We start from the raw sequence: 12,700 nt of genomic DNA on the forward strand, positions 1-12,700 counted from the left end.
TTAATGTGACTTATTTGCCTGTATGTCTATAAATACTGAGGTATCTTTATAACACTCATTAGAACTGAAGAAGTTACAGAACATTACTACTACTACTTCATTTAGTCAATGCATGTTCACCAATGTGCTAGCTACTAAAAATGTCACTAAAGCCAGGCGGGACAAAGCTCCGGAGCCAGGTAGCCAATGCTTCTTAAAAATACAGCTGGCACCTAATTTTTTAGGTTTTTCTCTAGTTGTAGTCAACGGAGCTGGGTCCTAAATAAAATTCTGCTGGTTTATGAAATAGACAGACTGGCGACTGAGTTCCAGATTAATTTGCCCACCCCTGTACTAAATATTACACGGAAGATAACATAACAAAAGCTGCAAATGCAGATATATGTACAAATGTGAGTGTAAGAAAACAAGTTACCTCTCATCCACTCTCCTTATTGTATTTTCAAGTGCTACTTGAAGGCAAAGCTTAGTTTGCCTTTTTACTATAGCACTTTGCTTTGGAACAACAGGTTTATTAGTACAAATTAAATGTTTTCTGTATTTATAACAACATCTTTACAACAGTTATTAAAAAAATGGGCTGAAAATCTCGGCTTATACTCGAGTATATACGGTATGTGTATTCTTGTAACAGGAATACAACCCCGTTCACTAACAGTTGATTTACTTTACACCTAGGATACTTGGAGACAAAATACATTTGAACTACTTCAATTATTAATATGTTAAATTACCCATATGCAAGACCTCTGCTCTGTAATCTCTCGTTTTTAGACTAAACACAGAAATGCTCTGTGTTTAGTCTAAATATCTGAATCAATTATTCAGATAATCCACCAAGAGAAGAGGGCTCTAATTTGCCATCTGTCTCTGTAAAGGTCTTAGTATTAGGACCACTGTCACCAATAAACATATATAAAACCTCTTGTGTGACAGTCTAAACTGGTTTCAAATTCAGTTATTATTTGATGCATAAAAATAAAAACGTCCTTTTACCTCCCCTGAATGAACCAAACTCTCCTTCACTTGTGCTTTACATACTCCCCTTCCAGTCACTGAAGCTTGCGGAAGTCGCGGAAGTCTTTTTAGCAGTAGAGGCAATGCTATCCAGAAAGCAGTGGGCAGGACTAGGCGTGGCCAGCTGCTGAACGCCAAGCAACAGGGTTGTGAATCTGCAGTAACAATTCTGATAGCCATGTCCCTGCAAGATCTCCTTATCCCACTTCAGTGCAAGCAGGCACAGCCTACATGAGAGTGACAGCTCTGTTTTGTATTCAGTAGCAGAGCAGCAGTGTTGTCACCCCATCACAGGAAGCTGCATGAAGTAGATTTAACTGTCAGAATTAACAGATATTTGCCATACTTTTAGGCCTGGTTCACAATGAGCATTTTGTGGCACTTTTTCTGCCCAAAAAATGCTAAAAAAATATGCCCCCCAAAAAAATCCCATTAATTTCTATGGCTCTCTTCACATCTGATGATTTTGTCACAATAAGCAAAACGCCTGTCGCTGGAAAAAGCTTTTTTTGGCATATTGCAGCGTGTTTTGGCCACATAGACTCAATAGGAAATACTTGAAAATGTGTGTTTTTGCATTCTTTTGTGCATTTTATTTGTGTTTGCTCATTAACATTAATTTGCTACAATATGCTCACAAAAAATACGCAGCTTGATTTATGCGTTGATTATGCACAAAAAGCACTCAAAAACGTGCATAAAAAAAGCACGTAGAAACATGCAAAAACGCTGTCGCCTAGGTGTGAACCCAGACTTAGGGGGGCTGTAAATACAGATTTACCTACAAATAAGTGCTGCATTACATATTTTATTTTTTGCCCGGAAGTCATAGTTTTACTTTAATAGCTACCTTGCTGTGTACCCCTGGCACGTCTTCTCTGCAGTATGCATCCTGCATAGAGGATCAGACATTTTCCATATCCCACTTGCTTTTATGATTGCACACTCTAAAAGATGCTCTACACAGCATCTAGGGTGTGTATTCTTTCCTCATCCAACTGGCCAACTTAAAATTAAAGTGTTTGAAGCTCAACCACTGCCTTGCTGTAAACTTTAGAAGCAGGGCAATATTTCAACATCATCCTTTCCTATTCTATGTGCTATCCTAGGCACACTTTAACGATGAAACCCTTGTATAAAAGGTTCTGCCTCTGTGTTATAAATATTTTAGAATAAAAACACGTGCTAAAATGTGCTATTGAATACAGTAATGAATCTGCATCCTCCCCTGCACCATTTCCCTACATAGTTCGCTTGATGAAGTTGGACAGAAATGTCCAGAGATTAAAATGGGGAAAAAGAAAAAAAGAGATAAACATAAGACAATGTGTACATTTTGGGGATTGCTGCTACACCCTTTCACCCTGCTTTGCTAGACACTGGAGTACTGTCATTTTAAATGCAGCCCCGTTTACAAGTATTTAACAGCCATATTACTATGTTAGACATCTATTGTTTGCATAATGAGGTCTGTATGGGGATCTGGTGGCTCCAATAAAGAGGTCTGTCTGGGTGGCCTGATACTTGTACCTTTGGGGTTCTCTGGTTACATTAGGAAGTGTCTCTCTGAAATTTCTGACTGGGGTTCTGTTGTATAGTTACATAGTTAGGCTGAAAAAAAGACACCAAGTCCATCAAGATCAACCCATTAAAGGGAAAGAAAAGAATAGCAAAAGTTCCATAAATAGAACCGTATTGCACACCGTTGATCCAGAGGAAGGCAAAAAAACCTATATAAAACATGGTTCAATTTGCTTTAATGGGAAACAAAAACTCCTTCCTGATCCCCTAAGACAATCGGATATTCCCTGGATCAAAAATCTCTGGTGTTTTTTTAATTATAAAATGTTAATATCTAGTTATATTTAGGTTAAGAATGTCCGTTTATTTACTGAGCTAGCTAGAACTAGTTCCTGAGGCAGCCCATTCCACATTTTCACAGTGCTTACTATGATGAAGCCTTTCCTTGTGCTAAGGTTAAACCTCATGTCCTTTAGAAGCAAATACTGCCCCCGTGTGCTTTGCAATGACCTTTAAGTGAATAATTTTGCACCAAGTTTACTATATGGGCTGTTTATGTATTTATACATGATGGCTGCATAAAGGACTCTCTAAATGCATAAGTGGTGACCTTGTGATTAACTAATGGTGTCCCTGGTTGGGGTACTGTTAATTGCCTAGGTGAGGGTAGGGAGTCTCGATGGGGAGCTTAGTTGCATAATTGGGTGTCTGACCGGGGGTTTTGGTAGCTGCATAAAAAGTGTCTTTGGCTGCATAAGAAAATTTCTAATTGCATAAAAGGGACCTGGTGGATACATAATAGAAAATCTAAATTGGGCTGCATAGGATGGTCTTGTGTTTGCATAAGGAGATCTCTGGAAGCATAAGGAGAGCTGTGGTGAATGTCTATGACTGCAACAGAAAGTTTTACACTTTTTTTTTTTTTTAACCACGAGACTGTACCATTAACGGGTCTGTCAGGGGAATTAGAAGACATGAGCACAGGCCCTGTAGTATGTAGAAGGTTAAAAGGTCCTTTTAAATATGCCGTTAAAAAAAAAAACACATTTTGGCCACATACCACCATTATAATATTCCTTGACCAAGAAAGATCACACTTCTAATAAATGTCAGTTAATACTCCTTACACTGAGAAGAGAAGAGAACAGAGAGTATGGTGGCAGACACAATATGCATGGGAAAATTGCAGAGGTTATGAGGGTGGACAGTATGTGCAGGAGATGAGTGCGAAGGATATAACAGTGGCCAGATTTATAATAACATTATTGAAAGCCCCAATATTGAATTTTGATGGCACATTGTAGAATGACCCAGGTAAATGGATGCAGTTTGTTTGTTTCTTTACAGTGAAAGATCTAGACCAATTTTCCAGAATCAAATATATTTTACATGTCTATCTTGCTTCACTGGTTTATTTAGCGTTTCACAGCACTGCTTCCTATTTGGAGAACATGGCCTCCTTATTTATAGCTGAACTCTGGCAGAAATAAAAGACGCAAATTCGTTCAGCTATGTATTCATTAAAGCTTATCTCCAAGAAAAATAAGTCCCAGGGCTGCCCCCGCACTGCAAGGATTAACTGCTCATTTACGTCTAGGGTACATGGGTAAAAAACTTTCACTTTCCTGATCCACGCTCCCAAAGGTTCCAAGACTGGCACTCGCAGCCTCTTCCCCTCTACGCTACAGTGGTCAGAGGCCCACTGAAATCATCACGTACAATGCAGGGCCCATAGTCTCGAATTATACCCGAGAATGCCAAGGGACAGTCCACAAGCTGGAGAAGAGGGAGGACGAGGTGATCGCCAACTGCCGGGTGAGCAGGAATAAGGTAAGTAAAAGTCCTTTACACAGCTACCAAAGACATAAATGAGCAGGTATACCTTGCAGTGCAGCGGTAGTCTCACTGCAATATTTTTTTTTATTTCCCTGGAAATAATTTGTAATAGTCAATACATGTAGTGTAACTAGTATAAGTCTAGCCATAAACATTTAGATTTCTCTCATTCAGCCTGTGGGACAATCTAGTGTCATAGAGCTGAAGATTACCATTTAAGCATTAGTTTTAACTTATTATACTCTTATTAATTAAAGCATGTAGCTATAGTTTCTAATTGGCACTGCATTCTCATACCATGGCATAGATCTATGCAGTATTTTACCGCCAACATCTCTAAGGAGTCAGTTTTTGGTGCAGGTCTCTTGAGGCCGAGTAAAATTCTTACAGCTCTCATTGCTGTTCCAGTGTTGCAAAGTATTACTGAAAGCACCCCCTAAGGGCCCATTCACACTATAGCGTTAATGCGATTAATGCACTCTACCACGCAATACACCTATCGTGCCTTACAGTGTGAGAGATGCGTTGCATTGCCATTCCATTTGAATGTCACCACAAACATACTTCTGGCTGTAATGTCCTTGAACGCGCCGCAATGCACGGTACCGAAATACCTTGTGTTGTATTGCGGCTAAAAATAGTGCATACAATACTTTTTTTTTAGCTCCATTGCATGGTACTACGGTACCGCGCGGTACCATGTGTTGTAGCGTGGTTGGGCACATTGCGGGCAGAGGTGCATTTGGAGTGTCACCTCTCACACTGTAATGCACAGTAGGTGCGTTGCACTGTAGCGCGTGTTATTCACACATAAATATCTGATTAATGCACCGCTATGGTGTGAATGAGCCCTTACTGTCAATTCTCGTCCAGTCTGAAACTCTTAACACATAACCTCCCCCTAACACTTGTCACTTAACCCTCTTTCCGTCTCCTGTCCCAACAAAGAAAAAACAAAAATAACTCTAATTTTAAATTCTGCTTCCATCTGACCCTTAATATCAAAGGGTTACAAAAACATTACATAGTTGAAATCATTTTGACTGGAAGCACACCAGTCAAAAAAGCACAATATACTTTTGGTTATAAAGGAATTTACTAACGTGAACATACATTTGTCTGCCCATCAAATGACAATTTAGCTTTAAATGGTATTACCATTTTCAACTGTCTCTCTGTGAAATGCCTGCTTTCGTTTGCTTCTCTGACTGAATCTAAACCTTCAAAACATAAATGCTCTCATAGAAAACCATTTTATTCTCTGGTTATAGGCCTATATCAAGTTTCACCAGTAAAAAAAGCTATATTACTGGTAAAATCAATAACTTTCTTTACCACTTCTGCTACTTCTGCCACTCATGACATACACCATCTAGATTCATGTTAGCCGCTGCTATGTTCAAGCAATGATTTTGTTTTTTGTTGTTTTTTAAATTCCTTTGCTCATGATTAGATATTTATATTAACTTCACATCAGTACACTTCATCTCAATGTAGAACTTTGCAAGTCAAGCCCACTGAGTGTTGTCTTTGTATGGTTTCCAGCGGATGCTTGTGATTGCTTCAGAGGTAACAAGCCCTGCCCCTAATAAAGATTTGCTTCTTTTGAAATGATAATGATGTTTTTCAACACTTGTATACTTTCTTCATGGCATTTAAAGAATATATGTTACCCTAAAAGTGAAGGTTCCTTCTACACGTTGGCTTATTTGTAGAATTCCTAATAAATAGGAGGAGACTGGCTGGAGGGGGTGGCGTCACAGTCGAATGGGCTCGAAGGATTGGTTGAGTATAACTTTGTTTTTTCTCTCCCTAGGCCAAAAGGAGCAGTTAACCCTTGCAGTGGGTGGGTAGCCCCACTGCAAGGGTTTATAACAATTTTGCCTGGAGTTCTTCTTTAGCAACACCTTAAAACTTTTCTCAGGAGTCAGCTGTGATATTTTAAACCCTGTAAAACTATAAGAGGTAATATGGTTTACAAAAATACATCTCACTGACTCACTGGTGTTAAAAAGGTGAGCCTTCGGAATAGCAGAAAAAGGTGGAAGTTATTTTATGTTTGCCTTTTCTGAAGCTGAGTGACCATTTTTGTATCTGCTTTGTTCATTACAAATGCTACAAGTCACTGATTTTCTGCATGAAGGGGATTCACATGCTTTTGATGTGTCGAATGTTACGCTTGCCAATACTCCTGATTTTCCTTGATGTTTACGAGATTTGCATACTATCTTGGGGAGAGGTATATTTAGCATTGCAATGGAATCCTTGGGAATAAAATGACTAACTGATGACATCAGAGCTTCACATGGCATGTGAAAATCTCCAGGAATTCAGGAGTAGTTAGTATGCACGAAATCACGTAGCATTCTACACTGTCCCAGTCATCTGCAGGTTAATGCCATATGCAAGCTGAATGCACAATGTTGTGTGCTTTGAGTTGAAAAGAAAGTAAAAAAGCCAACATAAGTATTTTTCTTCCTATAATTTCTGACATTGTCTTTAGCAAACCGTCCAGGTACTGCGATACAAACCATTAGTACACATAAATTAATTGCATTTCAAAGCTTTTAAGTTTAGTGCACGTTAGTAAGCACCATCATTAGCATGAAGCCTCATGCACACACCACAATAATGCGTTTAATAAGCAGCAAACAGAGCAATGATGATGTGCATAGTGCAGTAACCCTAGCAACCAATCACATTTCAGTTTGCTGTGTCAGATCAACGTAGAATTGGTTGCTCTAGGTGACTGCACTTTGAACATCATTCCTTGACTTGTTTAATCAGCCCAAATTAGTTTTTGGTTTTCTATCAGGGTGTACACCTTTTAATAAAGAAAACCGGTAAAAGATAACTTCAGAGGATTATTCTGCTTAGAATGTTCATTTAACCATTAGATAGTGATTGCCAATGTAACCCTTGCTAAGCCAAGAAAGGCTCCCGTCCTGACATTTAGAGATTCAGTATACATATAAATGCTTTAGACTATGTTAAGCACAACCTTGACAGCATTTCCCTGCAATCAGTTCCTGACATCATTTGATCATGAAAAAATAATGTACCATATACTGCTCAAGGAAAATGTTATTTTACCACCTCAGCAGTTAAGAAGTTACATTACAGAGATTTTAGAAACACAGTAAAATAATGTATCCATGCTGCACAATGTGACTCCTGTTTCATATGCCAAAATGGCCATAATTTGCTTCTTATGCAAGTTTGGTTACTCAGTAAGCAATTGCATCATTTACAATGTCATACAGTTGAAGCTGCAATTGAACAGTAGTACAGATGAACTGATATATGATGTTACGTGTCTGTGTCTATGCAAATGCATGCAGCATCATGTATGGCCTGGGGCAGGTAATGTGTGGATCTTGTTCTTATACTCAATTACTGCAGTATGGGCTAAACAAACAAACAAAGCTAATTCAACAAACTGGAGCAAACTTCCTCAAGCTTGCTCCCTTTTCTCTACAGTACCCGTGTTTAACTGGAATGGAAATTGAAAGCTAATTTGTCTATAATCTGCAGTGCAACATATATGTCAGCAGGGGATGCTATTGCATGAAGCAAGCAAGTCAAATGCTGCTTCTTGAATTTAGTGATCAAAAGCTACTATATGTAGAAAGTGACTGTACAACACAAGACTGTCCATAGGTCGTCACGACTTGTCAGCGATGAGACCTGGACACTAAACAGTTATATCATTGAAATCTATTGAATTTGACATGCATTCTATTTTTTTAACATACCAACATTGGCTGAAATATTTGACACGATACTGCAAAAACATCTATGTATAAAAATTGTGATGATCAGTAATAAAATGCATTCATAGCATAGGGTCAGTGCCGAAACAGGTGACAGATGACAGTACAACTGCCATCACAGCATGTGCCCATTTGTGTATACGATGGACGAACAAATACAGTTTTAATAACAACCATTACCAAAGCCATTACTGTTTTTTATTTATTGTTTTTTATTTTTTTAACAGAAATAAAAACATGACTTACCATATTGACTTCTGATACCATGTCTATACTAGCAATATCTATGTTCATTCCCACCGCCACAGGGGCACCTGCAAGCCAACAGGAAGGTCCACATTGAGATATCCAAGAACTTAACTCTTTTCTGACTGCCTGATCTACTGGTTCAATATATCATCTATGGGATATGGTAATATAGCATGACCTATAGCAGGGCATACTGGATATTTAAACATCTTTCCACATTTTAACAAATATATAGACACCTGTTCATTTTAAGGTAAACATCTATTTTTCAAATCCTACTACAATAAAAAAAAAAAAAATGAGAAAACGCATGCAATGCTAGCAGTATGGGGGCTACTCTAGGTTAAAGAACAATTGCCCTGAAACTCTTTGAAAGTGATAAGACATTTGACATATATGCTGCAATTTTCTGTACACACACATACACTAGAAGTCATTCCATACATGTCTATGCTGGAACAGAGTAGATAGAATATTAGAAGCGACATGAGTTAACATGCTAGAAGCTGAGAGCAGGAAGGTAGGTGGATTAGTGTTAACAAGACATGATCAGATAATAGAGATGACATTGTATATAAAAGGTGGGCTATTTTAATTGAGGTGGATGCTGTGTGGATAGCTGTGACTGAGAGACGAGTATAAGTTTACATCAGTTCTAGGCAGCAATGAACACACACATACACATACACACACACACACATACATACACACACACACAGACCATGCACCTAAAATTCATGATCAAGCCAGGCAATCCACTAATACATCTTCATTCACATAATTTACCTCCAAAATCTGGCCTTAAACGGATGTCATAGCCTTTCAAGAGTCTATCAACCGTCTCTTTAACCAGTGACATATTGCTGGGATCATTGGCACTAAAAGACAGCAAAGACAAAAACAATATAGAGATATGTGTCAGTTCCCCAGTTTACTGTAGCATATTTTGGTTTATCTAAAGTGAAGGAAAAGCATCCCAACCCCCATAAAAAAAAAAAAATCTGCAATGACTTACCTCTGTGCACAGACTATTGCTATTATAATCTGGAGTGACCAGATCCCGACGTAACCTCTTTTCTTGAATCTCAACATCCCTTTAGCTTTTGATATGATTTAGGGCTTTCGGTGAAGAGCAGAAGACATCCAACTTATTGTGACCAGTGCAGTAATTCTGAAGTGCTACGCATGCGCATAGCTCAGTGCAACATAAAAAAACGGAGCAGTGCTCGCTTCGCTACAGACATACGAGCGAACAATGGAGGGGACAGGGGGGACAAGTCCCCCCTCCCCAACTTTTAGGCTAGCCCTGGCAACCTCCTCCCACCCGAGCTTCAATGACCCTTTGCTACTGAGATCGCTTGTCACAGTATTTAAAGGTGAGCTGTGCTCCTCCGTCGCCTTGTCTGTGCTCAGCGCACGCAGCAGCTTACTTGTCTCTCTACTGATGCTGCTGACACGGAGGCTGATGTGGGAGTGGAGGAGGGGGGTGGAAGGAAACGAATAGAAGCTTTCAGCACTGCATCCATGGACCGAGCTGTACGAGAGAGGCAGCTGTCTGCAATCCTGCCCAGTCCTTCACACTGCCAGCTACACTGGCATGCACAAACCCAGCAGCATGGGGGATCAGGAGGAGTTACAAACAGCCCATCAACCGAGGATGGCAAGAAGATGGCTATGTGCTAGGACTATGTATGGTTCTAAGAGGAAGTAAAAACGCGACTTACTGACCCACCATCCTACAATGTCAACAATAAGACCATTTACTATTAATATGTGTAATAACTATGTACTATGACTAGCACTATGTATAGTTCTAAGATGTAGTAAAACTGCAAGTTACTAGCCCATCATCCTAGGATGTCAAGGATAGGACTAGGTACTATTAATATGTGTAATAACTATGTACTATGACTAGGACTATGCATAGTTCTAAGAAGTAGTAAAACTGCAAGTAACCCATCCATCATCCTAGGATGTCAACAATAGGACTATGTACTATTAATATGTATTAACTATGACTAGGACGATGTATAGTTTCAAGAAGTAGTAAAAACACGAATTACTGACCCATGTCAAGAATATGACCATGTACTATGAATATGTATTATAACTATGACTAGGACTATGTATAGTTTCAAGAAATAGTACAAATACGAATTTCTGACCCATAACTACATACTATGATTAGGACTAAGATGTATTAAAACTGCAAGTTACTAGCCCATCATCCTAGGATGTCAAGGATAGGACCATGTACTATTAATGTGTGTAATAACTATGCACTATGACTAGGACTATGCATAGTTCTAAGATGTAGTAAAATCACACGTTAATAACCCCTCATCCTAGAAAGTCAAGAATTGGACTATGTACTAGTAATATGTATAATAACTACATACTAGGACTAGGACTATGTATAGTTAGTTGTAAGAAGTAATCAAACTGCAAGTTATTATTTATTACAGGTATTTATATAGCGCCAACAATTTACACAGCACTTTACATAGTTGCACATTCACATCAGTCCCTGCCCTCGAGCTCACAATCTAAGGTCCCCATCTCACATACATACAGGGCCAATTTAGACAGGAGCGAATTTACCTACCAGCATGTCTTTGGAGAGTGGGAGGAAACCGGAGTACCCGGAGGAAACCCATGCCAGCACAGGGAGGACATGCAAACTCCTTTGCAGATAGTGACCTGTCCATTATTCGAACCAGGGACCCCCAGTGCTGCATGGCAGAAGCGCTAACCACTACGCCACTGTGCTGCCCACTAGACCATCGTCCTAGGATGCAGTGGCGTCACAAGGGGGTGCGGCCCGCACTCGGGTGTCACCATTGAAGGGGTGACTGTAAGTCATTTTGGTGTCACCCCCTCTAAAAAGTCGGCACTCGGTCATGGACCGAGAGCCAGACAGTGTCCGGAGAGAGCAGGGGACCCGGCGGCATACCTCATCCCGCAGGGTGAACGTCCCCTCCTCTCTTTGCCGGCGTCCATCACCAAGATGGCCGCCAGCAGGCGTCAATCAGATGGCCGCACATGCGCGATGATGACACGGCGGGGTGTCATCCGGTCTTGGACGCCCCTGCTAGGATGTCAAGAATATGACTAGGAGCTATGAATTTGTACTATGACTACATTTTAGAACTATGTATAGTTTTAAGAAGTAGTAAAAATGCAAGTTACTAACCCATCATCCTAGAATGCCAGGAATATGGATATGTAATATTAATATGTATTATAACTATGTACCATGACTAGGACTATGTATAGTTCTAAAAAGTAATAACAATATAAGTTACTAACTTAGTAACAGTATTACTAACCCATCATCCTGGGATGTCAAGAATATGACTATGTACAATGAATATATACTATGACTAGGACTATGTATAGTGCTAGGAAGTAGTAAAAAATGCAGATTGCTAAACAATCATTCTAGGATGACAAGAAAATGACTATGTACTATGACTAGGACTATGTATAGACTTCACTCACACTACGTGCAATTAGATGCTTTTATTTGCATCTAAAAAGCTTTTGTAAACGCATATATTTACATCTAATGAATTTCAATGGGTATAGTCACACCTTGCGTCTAGATGCTTTTATCTGCAGTCAGTTTATCTGTGTTTTTTTTTAAATAGATGTCATGCATCAATTTGAACTTCTAAATGCCCCAACACACATGTAAACGCCTGAAAGCATATGTAAGCATGTTTTGATGCTAGGATTTGGTACCAGATGCATCTACATGCATATGCATGTAAACACACATCATTTAAAGCATCTAGAAGCATAAACACAGCATCTAGCCTAACAGAGGACTAAAACGCGAGTGGCAAGTACGAATGAAGCCTTCGAAATAGTAAAGACGCAGGTTACTAACCCATCATCCTTGGATGTAAAGAAGATGACTATGCACTATGAATATGTACTAGGACTCCATACTATGACTAGGACTGTGTATAGTGCTAAAAAGTAGTAAAATGAGAGTTACTAGCCCATCATCCTAAATGTCAACAATATAACTATGTACTGTGAATATGTACTATGACCATGTACTATGGCAAAGACTATCAGGGCTATTCACAAAAGGGTGAAGAGTTTGGAGAAGTGAACAATGTAGGACAACATAGCTGAACTGGAAAGTGAGGTGAATCTGATAATTTTTCCAAATCAGCTATGTTGTCCTAGATTGTTCACTTCTCCTGCCTTCTCCAAACTCTTCACCCTTTTGTGAATAACCATGTATGTATAGTTCTAATAAGTATTGAAGACACAAGTTACCAGCCTATCAT

At 39.3% G+C, this 12,700-nt stretch overlaps 1 protein-coding gene across 1 annotated transcript in view; it reads right to left on the bottom strand.

Annotated features, from left to right (window-relative positions):
* The window catches only part of LOC108785113 (gamma-aminobutyric acid receptor subunit beta-2), a 304,860-nt gene extending 295,009 nt beyond the window's left edge, over nt 1–9,851 (bottom strand). The window contains exons 1-3 of the mRNA XM_018554125.1: nt 9,412–9,851; nt 9,183–9,274; nt 8,394–8,461 (exon numbers count right to left, since the gene is read on the bottom strand). Of these exons, the coding sequence (XP_018409627.1) occupies nt 8,394–8,461; nt 9,183–9,274; nt 9,412–9,488 (237 nt within the window). The 5' untranslated portion in view covers nt 9,489–9,851. The remainder of the gene's footprint in view (nt 1–8,393; nt 8,462–9,182; nt 9,275–9,411) is intronic.
* Between the last annotated feature and the right edge of the window lie 2,849 nt (nt 9,852–12,700).

Source organism: Nanorana parkeri, unplaced genomic scaffold (genome assembly GCF_000935625.1).
Source record: "Nanorana parkeri isolate BGI_ZX_2015 unplaced genomic scaffold, ASM93562v1 scaffold8, whole genome shotgun sequence".
Lineage (NCBI taxonomy): Eukaryota > Metazoa > Chordata > Amphibia > Anura > Dicroglossidae > Nanorana > Nanorana parkeri.